This window comes from Lutra lutra, chromosome 17, assembly GCF_902655055.1.
Source record: "Lutra lutra chromosome 17, mLutLut1.2, whole genome shotgun sequence".
In the NCBI taxonomy this organism is placed as follows: domain Eukaryota; kingdom Metazoa; phylum Chordata; class Mammalia; order Carnivora; family Mustelidae; genus Lutra; species Lutra lutra.
In genome coordinates this window covers 43081965-43097656 of record NC_062294.1, presented here as the reverse complement: position 1 = coordinate 43097656, position 15692 = coordinate 43081965, and the positions used below count along the sequence as shown (strand labels likewise).

At 58.0% G+C, this 15692-nt stretch overlaps 1 protein-coding gene across 2 annotated transcripts; it reads right to left on the bottom strand.

Moving 5' to 3' along the window:
- Positions 1-480: 480 nt before the first annotated feature.
- Positions 481-14161, bottom strand: MAG (myelin associated glycoprotein). Of its 2 annotated transcripts, XM_047709456.1 has the most exons (12): positions 14091-14161; positions 12222-12281; positions 11659-11727; positions 11104-11472; positions 9617-9913; positions 9252-9509; positions 7829-8089; positions 3316-3603; positions 2856-2952; positions 1974-2073; positions 1672-1710; positions 896-1002 (listed from the first exon to the last, which is right to left on the bottom strand). In XM_047709456.1, exons 3-11 carry the CDS (start codon positions 11702-11704, stop codon positions 1684-1686), a joined length of 1743 nt encoding a protein of 580 aa, XP_047565412.1. In that variant the 5' UTR covers positions 11705-11727; positions 12222-12281; positions 14091-14161; the 3' UTR covers positions 896-1002; positions 1672-1683. The 2 variants fall into 2 exon arrangements, with proteins under 2 accessions (XP_047565411.1, XP_047565412.1); XM_047709455.1 differs by lacking the exon at positions 1672-1710 and having other exon boundaries at positions 481-1002.
- Between the last annotated feature and the right edge of the window lie 1531 nt (positions 14162-15692).

Here is a 15692-nt window from a genome sequence, read left to right as displayed (position 1 = left end):
AGGGAAAAGAGAAGAATGGAGTCTAGGGCCTGGCCACTCTATTTCCTAGCTCTGGGGCCCTAGGAAAATCCCCTAGCTTCTCTGAGCCCCAGTGCCATCTTCGCGGCCTTGTCCTGTTCCTTACCCCAGATGGCCTGAGCTTCCTGAAGGGGCTCCGTACACAGCTGGTGCCTACTTAATGTTTCTTAAACCAAAAAAAGTAAAGTTGGGCAGGCTGAGGCTGTGAAATATGGCGTGAATGTGAGGGATGGCGGTCAAATCAGCACAGGCTCACGAAACACCCCGACCGGCAGGGGGCGTGAGGGGATGTGAGTGAGTGAAGGGGCCAGACCCAGCCCACAGCTGCCAGTCAGGGTGGTGGCCTTGGACTCGGGGCTAGAATTCCTGGGCCTTTGTCCCTGCACAGGACCTCGCAGAGGGCGAGGAGAGGGGTGGCAGGCTTCGCTAGGATGGATCAGGAACCATCAGGATCTAGACAAGTGGTTGGTTTCATGGCATTTATTTCGCGTCCCTCTGTACAGGCCCTGGGGCCGGGTATGGGGGCAGGAGACCAGGCAGGGGGTAGCAATAAATAACATGGACGGACAGACGGAGCTCCCCTCCAGACAGATGAGGTTAAAGGAGGTTAGAGAGGAGCCACAGTGTGGGGTGGGTGCTGGCAGGGCCGGGGACAGCTGGGAAGGAGGGGAGGCCAGGCCCCCAGGACCTCACTGTCACCTGCCCCCTTCCTTTACGGCCCCAGCCCCCACCACTCTGGGGAGCAAGGGAGCCCATAACCAGTAGGGGCCAGTGAGGGTCCTGAGGGAGGGGTGGCCGCACAGGCAGCCCCCAGCTCCCTCACTTGACACGGATTTCAGCATACTCGGCCAGCTCCTCCGTCAGGGTGTAGCTGTCCTTGGTGGGTCGTTTGCCCAGGTCCGAGTGAGAATAGCTCAAGTCCAGCTCTGGGGGCTCCCCGCGAAGGCCCAGCAGCCTCCTCTCAGATCCCAGTCGCCTCTCGCTCTGCAAACAGAAAGAGCCCAATAGAAGGGTCTTGTTCCACCTTTTCCAGGGCCAACAGCTGCAATCACATTCACCCCCACGGCTCCAAAGTCAAGTCCCAAAGCTCCGTGTAGACCTCCTTTCTCAAGGCCCGCCAGTGCGGCTTGGGGCCTTTGCCCATGCTGGTGCCCCCACGCACGACAGCCTCTTCATTGCTAAGCCTGAGAGTCACCCACAAATTCAGTGTGTCCAGGAAGACCTCTTCAACATAAGAATTTGGGGCACAGGCGATTCAACCCATAGCCTCTTGTCAGATTAAAGTCACCTGGTTGGGATCCCGCCTTTCCAAATGTGTAAGTGCCTGGTTCCATATGACCTTCCCCCTGTTTAGGTTTGGGGTGATTTCCCTCCTCAGTCTGGGAGATCCTGCAGGGGTGACTTCAGCTTCCCTGTCCTGTGCTCCACCCCGTCCCCACCCCTACATGGGGCCTTTGGACACAGACATGGGACAGTGGCCACAGACAGAAGGGAGCAGCAACAGGACAGAATAGACAAGGCCAGGAGAGCTGGGCAGGGCCAGACTTAGCCAGGGAACATCCTGGACACCTGACGAGAACGCACACACATGCACGCCAACCCCGAGGCCCACCAGGGCCCAGAGGCGGGCACACTGAGGTCCCTGGATCCTACCTCCTGGGGCGCTCATTCCAGGGTAGAGACCTCTCTGGACTATTGGAGAAGGAAATGCAGTCATAGACCCGGGTGGGGAGGAGGGGGCTGCCCTCTGCTGAGCCCCTCAGCCCCCATCCCAGCCTCAGCCTGAACACCCCTCCCAGCCCCGGTGCAGCCCGCCCTCCACGCTTCCTCCCTTTCCCTTCTGAAGGGGCCAGCCTCCCCACTGTCCCTTGGCCTCCCAGGCCCTCCCAGGCCCTCAGGGTCCCCGGCACCCAGGTTTTCCAGCTAGTCTGGAGCCACAGGGCTCCAGCCCTCACCTCATATTTCTCTGGTGCCCCAGAGATGCGGAAGTCGCTGCTGAACAGAACCGGGGGGTTGTCCCCCGCCGAGAAGCTGGGGCTCTCTGTCACGTTCTTTCTGCAGGGCAGGACACATCAGCCCCAGCAGGAGTCCCAGGCCTCCCTCTCTGCTCCCTTTCTGGACCCCATCTACCTGAGGAGTTTGGCTCAACGGACCCCAGGGCAGTTCCCACCCATCTCTCTAAGACGGCATAGATGGCCCTTCAGAATGACCAGCCTCTTCCTGTCCCCTGTGCCCATCCCTCCATCAGGTTCTTGGCCTCTGCAACTTTTGGGGACCCCAGCTTAGTTTCTTGGGGTTCTTCTCATGTGCTCTGGCTCTGTCCTCCCCTCTTGCTCCAGGACATGGAGCAAAGGGATGAATTTGTTTTCAGGGAAGCTGATGTGTGTGCCACAAGGAGGGAGAATAGCAGAGTTGTTGTGGGGGGTGGTCTGGGGCTGGGGAGTGTCCTTTTGCTAGAGATGATGTGTGTAATCACCCAGGCCCTGGAACCGACGGTGACCGGCCCCGTGGCTATGAGCCAGGGGTCGCTGGCTCTCCCCTACTGCACTGGAGCGTGTGCAGGAGGGTTCCTAGAGGGCAAGGGGCTGTGGCCACAGAACGTGGGGACCGGGTAACCAACAGGGGAAAGTGCCCGGCCCGGGGAACTGGCCCACCCCGAAATGTTAGCAGGAGCCCCTCTCCTCCATGCAGCCAAACATGCACAGAGCAGAATCACCCTCCCGAACACAGACAGGGCTGCCCTCGCTTGGCCACCTGCTACCTCTAACTAATCTCCCCACCTCCCCAGCCCTAGGAGAGTCCCCAACCCCCCAGATGAGCCCTGGCAAGCCACTCACTTTCTGCGTGTCTGGGTGATGTAGCAGACGATGGCAATTAGGATGGCAAAGGCTACCACAGCTCCCACGGGGCCGATCTTGGCCCACATCAGGCGGTCTGAGGACAGAAGATCCAGGCACCCTCAGGAATGCTGGTGGTAGTGAGGACACTCGGGGTCTTGGGAGATGGGCTGGGGCAGAGATGATGGTGAAAACGTTTCCAGAGCTGGCACAGCCTTGCACTGCCTGACTGGCCCAGAGGGCTTAGTGGCCAGAGGGTCCAGGAGAGGGCCCATGAAGCACAGGCAAACCCAGGGCAGCCTCTTCTTACCAACTGGAAAGGGCATCTTTACCACTTGCTCTACCTGCGTCGCCCGACCCGAGCTGGGTGGCTGATGGTCAGCCTCGGGGAGGGAAGCCTGGATCCAAGAGAAGCCCCCTCCACCCCTGTGACTCCCCGCCCCCCGACCACAGCACTCACGGGCTCCCTGAAAGGGCAGCTCCAGACTCTTGGTGCCATAGAGGTTGTGGACCGTGCAAATGACCCGGGGTGGGGCCTGGGCCTGCCCCCGCAGCGTGAGGATGCTGGTGAGCAGGAGGCCACTGCGCTCCGAGTACACAAACTCCCGCTCTGTCTCATTCACAGTCACGTTGCGTGAGGGCAGCTCGAAGGCCACGGACGGCTCCGGGTTGGATTTCACCACGCATAGGCACTGCACCGTGTCCCGGGCTGCTGCACAGTGGGACTCCAGGAGGATCATGGGGGCAACTGCAGGAGCAAGAAGTACCAGGACTCAGGGGACTGGCGCCAACCGGAGGCTGAGCCTCAGGGGACTCTGTGGCGGAGCAGGTGGTAGCTGTCTCGGAGACGAGCTGCATTTCCCCCTTCGCGCTACCTCTGGCCCCCTCTCTTTGTTCACCTTGTCAAACAAGTGAGATCACGAGGCTCCCTGCTCAAAACCCTCCTTCCGTTGCCCCCAGGTCACTGACAATGATATCCAAATTCTTTCCCTGGCTTGGCAAGGCCCCGCGGGACCCAGCCGCACGGGTCTTCTCTTGCCATGGCTCCTGACCTGTCACACTGGCCTCCTCGGTCTTTCTAAAGCTCATGGAGCTTCTTCCCAGCTCAGGGTCTTGGAGATTCTCCCTCACCCTGGAACACTCCCCTAACACCTGTTGAACTCAGTCCCTCCCTCTCTGCCCGGGGCTCTACTCAGGTGATATCTTCTCTGACCACTCACGGAAATTGTGCCTCGCTTCACTAACCATTCGCTCCCCGTCCTGTTTGGGTTTTGCTCCCCAGCACTTATCCCTACCCATGTGAGATACCCACATGGCTGGGCTCTTGCTGCCGTCAAGACCGGTTCTCACTCTGTCTACTCTCCATCCGCATCCTTAGAACCCGCCTTTCACATAGCGGAGTTCTGCGAAGACTGGCATGGGCTACTGAATCCTGCCGGCTCCCCTTCCTGGCCACCTGCAGATGCCCCTGCTGACTCCCTCAAGCCCCCTTGCACCCTGACTGTCCCTCCGTCCTGGGCTCTTCCACTGCCACTGACACCAACCCCCACCCTCCATCCAAAGTCATTGTGCTGAGCTTTCCTTTGCTGCTGTTCGTATTACAAAAATGGTACTGGTCTGGGTTTTGTGGGGTTTTTTTTTGGGGGGGGGTGTTGATTTCTTTCATTTTCTAAAATATGATAATATAATAGAACATCGAATGTTGCTTTTCAAAACTATGTTCTCTCCCCTCCTGAAGAATCCAGCACTGGAGCCTGCTCACTCTAGACTGAGCTCTGGTTCTCAGTTCTGACCGGAACCCCCCTGCACATGGCCAAAAGACCCTCGGGCCACCTACCCCCACTTACTTCCAATTTCCAGTAAAAAAAAGAATATGCAAGTAACAGTGACGGGCCAGGAAGTCACATGACCCAATTCGAGCTCAAGATGGTTCCAGCTGGAACCTCAATGTGTACTTGCATCTAAATCTAGTAATTTAAAAATATATAGCCCGAAATCTGTACAGGCAAACATGCACTATGTCTTGTTGTAGTGTTAACGAATTAGCACCCCGCAGAATAATGACAAACCCGAACCAACAGCTGTTACATTTTTTAGAAACCCTTTCATTCAAGACCACACCCCTCTGCTCCAGGGACAGCGTCTGCCCTCAACCCCTTGCCACCACCCTGCCTCCATGTTGCTCAGTATCTCTGCAGCTTTCCAGGCAGCGGGGGAGACCTGGGGAACCCTGACTGACCCTATACAAACCCCCAGTCCCACAAAGAATAGGGAGTTTGGGATGGGACAGCTTTGGCAGAGCCTAGCTCTGCCGTTTACTGGCCCTGATCAGGCCACTTGGCTTCGCTGGGCCTCCAAGGTGGAGTTTTCATCTGTGCAAATAGGAGTATTGGTCCTTTCTCTCAAGGGACTATGAGAACTTCGAAGGTTGGCTCACAAGTGTGTTCTAAAGGCTTAACATCCTTCCCAAGGATTCAGGATGAGATAAATGGAACCATTCCAGCAGGGGGAGCACGTGAGCAAAGCCTTGGCCGCAGGAACTCCGGGAGGGCCAGGAGCCTGGAGTCCAAGGGAGAGATTAGTGGGAAATGATTTTCGGAGCAAATGGTGTCAGGCACTGTGGGCATTCAGCATAACTTCCAGACTCTTCACAGCCTTCTTTGGGGTTAGTTATGGTTATCATATACCCGTTTTTCAGTGTAGAGGCTCCGCAAAAGTGAAGTCACTTGTCTGGGATCATGCTGCCGCACGATGGAGACAGAGCAGGGATTCTGACCCAGGTGGGTTCAGCTCTGTCTGGTGCTGGACACCAGCTCACACTTCGGTTTCCTTCTTAAACTGGGATGAAGAACAGTCCCTCACAATCATGTTGTAATGAGACCAAAATAGGTCAGCGTGCGCAGAGGGCTTAGATTAGTCCCCTGCGTGCGAGCACTCAGTAGAGGCGAGAGCCTTGCCGCATGTCCCTCACCATGCTGGGCCCCGGCTCAATGGGTGAGAAGGACGCCCCACTCTAGGAGCACCTGCCATTGTCAGTGGGCACCAAATCCCTGGTGAGAGGGGACATGGACTTCTGGGACAGAGAGGAGCCTGAGGGATGCCGTGGCCAGAAGCCTGAGGCCTCCCTGCCAGGGCACGCCTGTGACCCAGGCCTGGGTGAAGCTGGCAGGGCTCAGCAGGTGGGGCGAGGGCCGGTGGCGGTGGGGCACAGCTGCTCCTCGGCTCCAGCAGGCTGAAGGCCTTCCACTCCAAATCCGTTGGTTTGTTTCCAAAAAGAAGCCTGATTAAGTAAGTCCTTGGGCGCCGCGGGCTGCAGAGCAACAAAGCAGCCAGAGGTTTAAGAGCTGGGCCAGAGAAAAGTCCAGAAGACTCCTGGCTCTGACCGACCCTCCGAGCTACATGGTCTTGGGGGATTCTGACCTTTGTCTTCTGCTCCGTCAAAGAGGGGATGATGATAACGTGTACCTGCCTCACAGGGTGACCACACGGGCTCAGGAGAAGAACACTGCAGGGCTCGGGGTCCTGCCCAGAGGAGACCATGAATGACCGTTTGCTGCCGCCCCTCTCACTGTCCAGGAGAGCCTGTGACTCCAATGTACGTGAGACCCTATGGTGTTCAGGCTCAGGGGTTTCCACCCGATTCTCAGGGGGCTCTCTGACCCTCAGACTTATGAGGCCACTGGCTTGGGGTGTGACAGGGAAAAGGGGTGTAGCAGAAGGAGGAAGCTAGCCCAGGAGGGCGAGGATGGAGAAAGCAGAGCACCCCACAACGCATGATCACCTTGGGTACTGCGAGCGAGCAGGGGCTGGGAGGGAGCGTGCCCCAGAGTGAAAGGTTAGCACAGCGGTGCATGGCCATCCCTTTGCCTTGGAAAGTGGCACTCGAAATAGCCTGTCTCTGTCACCTACTGATTATCACCACATTCAGAGTACTGAGTCTAAGTGGTGCTCACTACCTTCTGGCAAACCTGGGGGGTGGGGACCACTGGAGGTAGAATAACGGAGGCAGGGACTGGTCAGGTTTGGAAACTAGTGCCAGAAACCAGGCCGGAGCTGAAGAGGAAGCAGAGGAGATGGCCACATGGGGGTGACATTCCAGAGGGAGTTGCTGCAGGAGAGGGAGTGGAAACTACTCGCTGGGGGCTACAGCCCTGCATGGCGGTGGGGGGTGGGGGTGGAGTGGGCGTGTTGGCGGTGTCATCGGTGAAGAGGTTGGGACAGCTGCTGGTTGCCAGTGGAATGATAAGCTTCATTTCCAAGACTTCCAAGCTTTCTACATGCATCCCTCCCATCCCATTTCTCTGGCTAAACTCCACCTGTTCGTCAGCTTGGTGTCCTCTTGGTCCTCTCCCCCACGTTCCCCACAGTCACACTGCCCTTGGCACATAGCAACAGCTCGATCAGTGTATTCTGATGTAACAACAGGATGAGGTCAACTACGGCGGAACAGTGAAGCCAGACTGTCTGGATGTGAACTGTTCTCTGGCTGTGTGACCTTGGGTAATGGCATAACCTCTCTGGGCCTCCGTTTGCTTCTCTGGAAACTGGAGACAGTAACAGCACCTCCCTCCTGGGAATGTCATGTGGTTGAAATGAATGTTTCCCCGTACAAAGCTTCCAGCAATGCCTGGTATGTAGCAATGCAACACAAGGGTTGGATGTCCTGGTTACTGGTGATTGCAAAGGGGGCAGAGGCCACAGGAACCAGAAATCTCCTTGGTCAAAAGCGCACCCCAGGATGTGGAAACACAGTACTCTCAGGTGGGACTTTCAGTTTGTTGCTGTGGATTCAGCTTCCCTACCTTGCCCATTCTCATCTGCTGGGGGAAAGCTGACCCTTGGCTGGAATGCATGGATGCTTCCCAGCAAACCAGGCGCCCCCACTGAACCACCCACCGAGGCGGGGAATGAGGAACGACATGAAGTCCAGCCCGCTTCCGGCAGGACAAGGGGAGAGGAGCGGGGGTACTCACACTCCACGGACAGGTTGAAGGTGGTGGCCCTCTGGCCATACTGGTTCTCAGCCACACACCAGTACTCTCCATCATCCTCGGGAGTGACGGCAGGCAGCTCAAGCTGCAGCTCGCTCTCGTAGATGACCGTGGCCAGAATCTGCTTCTCCTTGAAGATGGTGAGAATAGGATCCGGGTTGCTCTGTGTGGAGCACAAGATGGAGACCGTCTCCCCCTCCACAGCCACCATCGTCCCGTTCACCATCGGCTTCCGGGGTGCATCTGGGAGGGGCAGGACGGCGGGGGGAGCAATGGTCAGAAGCCAAGGGTGCCTCTTCTGCCAGCCAACTCCCATCCCCGATGTGACCCCATATATCCCAATATGAGCACACCAGCTCCGATGGTTCAGATAATCCCTGTCTGGCTATCCTGTTTATAAGAACAGAGGCTCTGTGGCCAGCCCGCTGTGCTCAAATCCCAGCTCCACCCCTTCCCAGCTGTGCGTGGACCCATGTCCTAACCTCTCCGGGCCTCATTTCTCTTATCTGCAAAAGGAGCTTAATAATAGTCCCAACCTCACAGGAGTCACGGAGAACCTAAATGACAGGAGCCGTATTAGCCTGAGCAAGGTGAGATGAAGATTCCCAACCGCGTGAGTGGACACTGTGTTAGTAAATAAATGTAGTTGGCAAGACGGGGATATGGGCTTTGGAGAAAAATAAACATGGTGATGAGAAATCAGGGTAGTTGGAGTTTTAACTAGGACGGTGAGGGAAGGCTTTCCCAAGAAGAGAAGAGGAGGGTCAGGGATAGCCGTGGGGATGTCTGGGGGAAGAGTATTTGTGGAAGGCACTCAGAAACTGCTGAGTGGATGCTGGCGGCAGCTCTCATTATTATTATCCACAGGCCTGGGCATTTTGCCTCAATAAATATTTGTGAATGAGTGAATGAATGAATGACCTCTCCTTGGTTCCTAACAAAGAACCCTATCTGACCAGCGGGGGGTACTCCAGAACATAACACAGTGCCGGCGAGGGGCTGGGTGAGGTCTGGGGTCCCTTGTCCCTTTGCCTGCAACTGCAACGGGGATCATTGGGAAATGCGGATTTCCAGGGCCCAGATCCACTCCCAGACCAGGCAAGGCTGGTCGGAGTTTCACCCGCATTCCTGCGCGGCAGGGACCCATCTGTCTTCCCACCTCACCCGGGGGAGAAGAGTGGTGCGCAGTAGGTGTTCATCAGATGCTTGTGGGACGCAGGAGGGAACGCCTTGACCTGCAGCCCTCCACTCCACCTTGGCCTCCACCTTGGCGGTGCTCGGGTGGGCCCGCCCCCGCTCCCGGCCCTGCCCCCGCCCAGCTCGGCAGGCAGGCGAGGCGCGGGTTTCCCCTCCTCTGTCCTTCCCCTCCTCTGTCCAGCCAGTACCGGACGCGGGGGCCACTCACACATGACACTGAGCCCCACGGTGCCGTTGTCCTGGCCATAGGCGTTCTCTGCCAGGCAGGCGTAGACACCGTCCTCCGCGGCGGTCACCTCTTCCAGATCCAGGAACAGGCTTTCGGCCACGGCCTCCCGGAGCACCGTGCCGTCCCTCATCCAGGTCAGCAGCGGCAGCGGGTTGCTGTCCGCCCCGCAGAGCAGGCTGACGTGTGAGCCCTCGATGGCCTCCACCGAGGCGTTCATTTCCACGATCACCGGGGGGTCTAAGGCCCGTGACAAGAGGAGGGGGCGGGGGTCAGCAAGCTCGGGCCGCAGACCGCGCCCCCGCCCCGCCCCCCACCTCACCCCCCCACCCCGTCCCCAGGCTCACACTTGACGTCCAGGCTGGCGTAGCCCTCGAACTGCAGGGTGGTGTTGGGGAAGGAGGCCTGGCAGCCCAGCCGGTGGCCATTGGCCTCCCTAGTGGGCACGAAGTGTAGCAGCGACACCTGCACCCAGGTGCCCTCGTCCTCGCGCAGCCGACCCAGCACGGTGGGCTCCCCCAGCCCTTCGTGGCCCAGCCAGCTCAGCTCCGGGCGCAGCTCCGGGCAGTTGTCCGGCACCATGCAGCTCACCTCCACTTCAGAGCCTGCCACCACCTCCGGGGGAACCACGATGTTGGGGGTGTCTAGATGAGGGGCAGGGAACAGAAGGGTCGAGGAAACGTTCTTGGTTCACGGTCCCCTGCCCAAAAGAATTCCCTACAACCTTCTCTCTTCCTGGATACCCTTCACCCGGAGGCCCTCCTCCTCCGACCACAGACGTGTAATAATGAAAATCACAGTATAATGGGCTGAATACTTGACAGTAGTTCCTTCGCCAGTCCTTCCGCCAAGCTAGAAGGTGGGTAACGTTAGTTTGCTCAGTTTTTAGATGATGAAACTGGGGCCACAGCTAGTGTGGAGTAGAACCGAGCTTCAAACTCACTCCGGCTTCATCCTCAAGAAATTTCTCTCCTTTCCCATGTCTGCTTTGGTTTATTTTCCTGTCACATATGTGAGTGTGCATGTGTGTGTGCGTGTGTGTGTGTGTGTGTGTGTGTGTGTGTGTGTGATGTCTTGGAGATCTATGTCTGGCTGTGCCAGTGGGGTCTCTTTCTGCACTGGGGCTGTGATCTGGCTCATGAGGACTCCATGCAGATGGGGAACCCGAATCTAGGGGCTCCATGCTATAGGGCCTCTTGGAAATTGGGTGGCGTGCCCTGCTCTGATTGCCAAATCTGGCCCAGAACTGCATGCTCTTTGGCCTAAATTTAGGATTTGTTTTTAAAAATCAGAATCAGCAGCCAATGTTTAGAAATTAGGAGACTGCGCAGAAAAACATGCAGTTCTGGTTTCTCTTAAAAATTCAGACTGAGAGCAGTATGTCCACGCTGTCCCCCAGCACTGGTCACCCAGAGCCAGGCGCAGCTCGGAGGACCCCACAAGGATTCACTCATTGAGCTGTAAGTGCTAGTCTTATCCCCATCTTACAGAGGAGGAAAACAAGGTCCAGCGACATTAAGTAACATGCTCGTGGTCACCCAGACAACCCAGGGCTCCAGAGGCCTTACCTCTAACCCCTGGGCCCCACTGCTTTCCTTCCAGTTGTTTTTAGAAGAAGAGGAAGAACCTTCATTTTTTCCTCTGAGGGCAGCAAGACTGTTTGGGGGCCCTGCTTTGTCTGTTTCTCTCATCTTCCTCCTCTGTGTGGGTGTGGGGGGTGTGCACCCCCAGCCAGACTGAGAAACCCCGGGCCTGGCCATCCCCAACCTCCCTGGAAAGGCGGCAAAGACTTGGTGCCACCCCCGCCCTCCGCGCGTGCGCTCTGGGGACTCACTGATGATATCCAGAACACTGTGCTCCGAGAAGGTGTACTGGTTGTAGCCCCCTAGGTCCCCGCGGAAGTAGTACTTGCCGCCCAGCTCCGGGCTGAGGCTGCTGAGCAGAAGGGTGCAGTTACGCAGGCCAAGGTCCCCCAGGAGGCGGCTGCGGCCCTGGAAACTCTCGTGCACGACTTGGGTTCGAGACTTGAAGACCACCGGGGGGTAGTTTTTTGGGTAGGGGCTGTTGAAGTACCAGACGCCATGCACCACGGCCGGCCGCAGCTCATCAGGGAAGTCGAAGCGGCAGGGGATGGAGACACACGTGCCCTCAAAGGCAGAGATGGATGAGGGCATCCAGGCACCCCAGTGACCACCGCGAGAGGCTGTGGGCATGCAGGACCACTGAGGTGGAGCGACATGTCCTTCCTGGGTCATCACGCCCCACCCCTCAATGCACACAACTCCTGTCACCTTCCACCACCCCCCTGGAGGCTGCAGGGACCCACAAAAACAGCCCCAGCCCACTCAGAGGCCAAGACCCCAGGATCCCCTGCACCCCTAGTCCTTACCTGAAATCATAATCCAAAACAGAGGCAGGGTCGTGAGGAAAATCATTTTGTCCAGCAAGTGAGCGACAGCTGGAGAGGGGAGAGGAGAGCACTAAAGGTGCGGAGAAGAAGTGAAGGGTGCCCCTGGTAAGGCTTCAGGAGGGGGCCTGTTCAGAAGTTGGCTACTGCTGGTATCATTATTTGGAATTACAAACATTTCTAATGTATTGACCATGCATGCCCCAGGCCCTAATGCTTGACTCCGCTGTATTATTCATTCGGTCTCTTTGAGATAGTGGCAGTTAGAACCCGCATTTTATAGCTGCAGTCCAGAGAGGTTAAGGAATTTGCCCAAGGCCACACAGCTGGTAAGTGGCAGAGTTGGGATTCAAACCCCACCTGCCAAGCTCCAGGTCTGCACACTTCATCATCACTTCGTAATGACATGCGGATAATTATCTTCATCATCATCGTACCCCCCCCCCCGGGGCATCTCCAGAAAGTAAGGACAGAGCCAGGGCTGGACCGGCTGTAGGAAGCAGGGGAAACCAGGGGGAAAGAGAAGTTGGAACCCTGCCCCTCACCTCAGTCTCCCTGAGTTGGGAATGCCTTCAGGTCTCACTTGAAGCTGTCAGCCAGCCGACCTGGAATGAGAGCCAGACAGGTGTAGCCCCGGCCAGCCGCCCTCTCTCTGCATCCACTCTGAGTGGTGGCCTGCTGTGAGGCTGCCCACGTGGTCTCTGCTGCCTGGGGACGCTGGGGACACTCCCACACAGCCTGGAAGCTACTCTGTAGTCATGGCCCGCCCGCCCCAAGTTGTGATGGTGAAGAACTTTGGGGAGGAAGGGGGAGCGGCAGCGTGTTGGGGTGGGGGGTGAAGTAGGCCGTGTGGTGAGTGGGGTGAGGGAGCAGATGTCCCACGGCTGAGGGCTGGGGGTGGCGGGCAGGGACCCAGCCCATCAATGACTGGGTTTCACAGCATCAGCATTCCCAACATGCCGCGGGAATTCCTGCCGCCCTCTCCCACCCCACAGATGGCCCCTGCTGTCCCCACCCTCAGCAGAGGCCAGGGCCCGGTACAAAAGAGCCCTGTTCCCTCAGGGTCAGGGTGCCTCATCCTGGGGGACTTCTAGAGGTAGGTGGGATGAAAGGAGAGTCGGGTGGTCCTGGTTGGGCTCGGAGCAGGGCCAGGAAGGACCCTGGGGTTGGGAGTTTGTGAGTCACTGGCACCCGGCTGCTCTGTGGGTCGCCCCAGGGTCAAAGCCATGGTTTCAAGTGGCTGCCTTGCCTGGCCTTCACCGCCCTCTTCCCACGGGCACGGATGCATGCACAGTCAGACACACGCAAATACCGGTCTGAAATGTGACAGATTTAGACCCAACCAGAAGGAACAGGCTCACACAACAGCGACACAGGCATACACCTGGGCAGGGCAGCGAGCCCCCTGCACCCACAGACTGCCCCACACACACAGTCCGGAAGCACCCCCCCCACTGCCCTGCCTCCCACCCCCACACCGCGGGGATGACGTGGGCACGCAGGCACACACGTGCTCACAAAGATGCACAGACCCGCACACACACACACACACACCAAGGGGGTGGCCGAGGACAGACCCACCCGGATGCAGGCTGATGGACACACTGTGACAGGAAAGGATGGGGCCCCCCAGGAGGGCCGGTTACAGGGTCTGGGCACACCTGGGATGCAAGCGGGAAAACCACCTGTTTGTAATGGGGGCAAAGACTGGTTCTTGTCTTAGCTGTTAGGGTGAGCTGTGACTCTCTGAAGGCCCACAGTTCACAAACACATACACTGTACGTCTGTGGTCGTAAAATTTCACGGTGGGATGGGATTAGGAAAGAGAGCTCTAAAATTGTGCCCTAGTGGAATATAATGAAAACAAGCCTGAGGAACGCTGATGTAGATGGAGGCTCACCCAGGGGTGGTGCGTGCGTGCACACGTGTGCGTGCACACACACACACACACACACACACCTGTCATGCGCCCCGTTGCTAACACGGCCTCACTCACAGCTCTCAGCCCCCACAGCTCTCTGCCCCTGCCCCCTCACAGATGGCAGGATCCCTACCCATCCCTCTGCTCCTCTTCCAGCCCCAGACCACTGTCTCCCCAAGTCTGCCCCAAATTCAGGAGCCCCAGGGCAGCTGTTCCTGCAGACCCCAGGGATGCTGAGAAGACCCCTGCGTTCTTCCTCTCTGTGGTTCCTTCCCTAAGCTCGGTCACTGTCCCTGCCACGGTCCCAGCTCATTCCTTGAGCTGTCCTGAGCAGCACCCTGCCCCATCCTAAACTAGTGGCAGCTCCCGGTACCCATCCATGGCCCAGAGCACCTTGCCTCGCACGTGCTTCTGGGCCCCCTTTGCCCCACCCTCTCAGCCCCGGTCCTCCGCTCTCCACCCCGTCGCCGGCCCCTCTCGGCTGAGTACTCACTTGGATGTTCTTGCTTCTGTCCCTCTGCTCCACCAGCCCCGCTCACAGTCCCCTGGCCTCCCAGGGTCCAGGCCCCCACTTGCAAGCCTGTCCCCTCCTCCCGGGTGCCAGGGGCCGCCTGCCTCCAGGGCCCAGCTCCTCCCTGCCCCCGAGGGAGGGGGGCACAAAGGGGCCCTTGTCACCACTGCTGGAACTGGGCAGCCTGATGCCTGGGTTCTACTAGCTCCTTCCTGGAGGGGATGGGGGGAGGCAGCCTCACTTGCTCTCCCTCCTCCATCACTGTGCACCCTGGTCCTGGGTCCCTGGGAGGGTCTTCTAGTATCTCGAAGTCTCAGGCTAAGAAACAAAAGCTGGTTCTCAGTGTCTAGGGAATCTTGGTGGCCGGGACAGGTATGACCTCAGTCCAAAGAGGCCACCGAGGAGCTGAGCAGGAGAGAGGACCTGCCCACTCTTGGCTTCAGCGTCTCTTCCACCCTCTCTTGAATCACGTCCCTGGACCACGTTTGGTGCCCGCATCCTGGTCTCTTTTCCAGACTCTTCTTGCCATCAGAAATGACCTTATGCATTGATTGTCTCCTCTCATGAGAACATGATCTCCAAGAAGATAAGGGCTTCGCCGGCTAATTTCTAACCTGTTTGTAGAATGGCCCCTGGCAGCAGGCTAAGCTTCATAACCACAGGGTGGGCGCACACATTGTTCCTCAAATAGCCAGCGGCACCTTCTGACTGGCAACTTGTGCACTTGCTCCTTCCTCCTGGACAGGCCTCCCCACCCCATCCTGCACCCCACTCTGCCACGGGCCACAGCCCTGCACATCGATTAGGCTCTCAGCCCAGATGCCACTTCCTCTGGAGCCTGCCCTGTCGCTCTTACCATGCCAGGCCCCTCCGTTCAAATACTGCCCTCTCCTTCCACAGCCCTCTGTGCGTTTGCCGACCACACTCCAGAGGCCCTCCTTCCCCACTAGTATGGGAGCTCCCAGAGGGCTGGGTTTCTGCCTGTCTGTCTGCTTTACCCTCTGTCCCCTAGAACAGTGCCTGGTGCCCAGGGGGGCTTATGAAGCACGATGCTTGACAGATTCCCCACTCTACAGTGATCCTCCCTCCCTCCAGCCCAACTGTTCCCCTTAGTCTTGACCTTTGCAAGGTGCTCGTGTGTGGGGGCGGTGGAGGGAGCCATGGTACTGTGATTAAGTGTAGTAATGGTTTGACCATGAGCTGCTCAGTCACATTGGGGTATCTTCTGTCCTTTAGGCCAGAGTGGTTTTTGGGGAGTTGGGGGGGTCCTTTCTCCCAGGGGAGAACCCGGCCGGGGTGGGGAGGGTGAGGGGCAGGGAAATCCCTCAGACCCAAGTGTGTGGATTCAGAGAAGGCTGGATGGAGGGGAAGGGGGAGTGCCACCCCCACCTCAGGCTTCATGATGTCAGACTCTGCCCGTGCCTTTCCCAGACAGAGACAAAGGCCCATTGAGAGTGGGGTGGGGCTTGAACGCCTGGGTCCTAGAGAAGAGAGGGCCCTGGTGCCTGGGCTTTGGAGGAGGCCACTGAGATCCTGGGGTACTCCTATGTCACAGCCTTCAACCTCAACGCCAACCCACTTGGA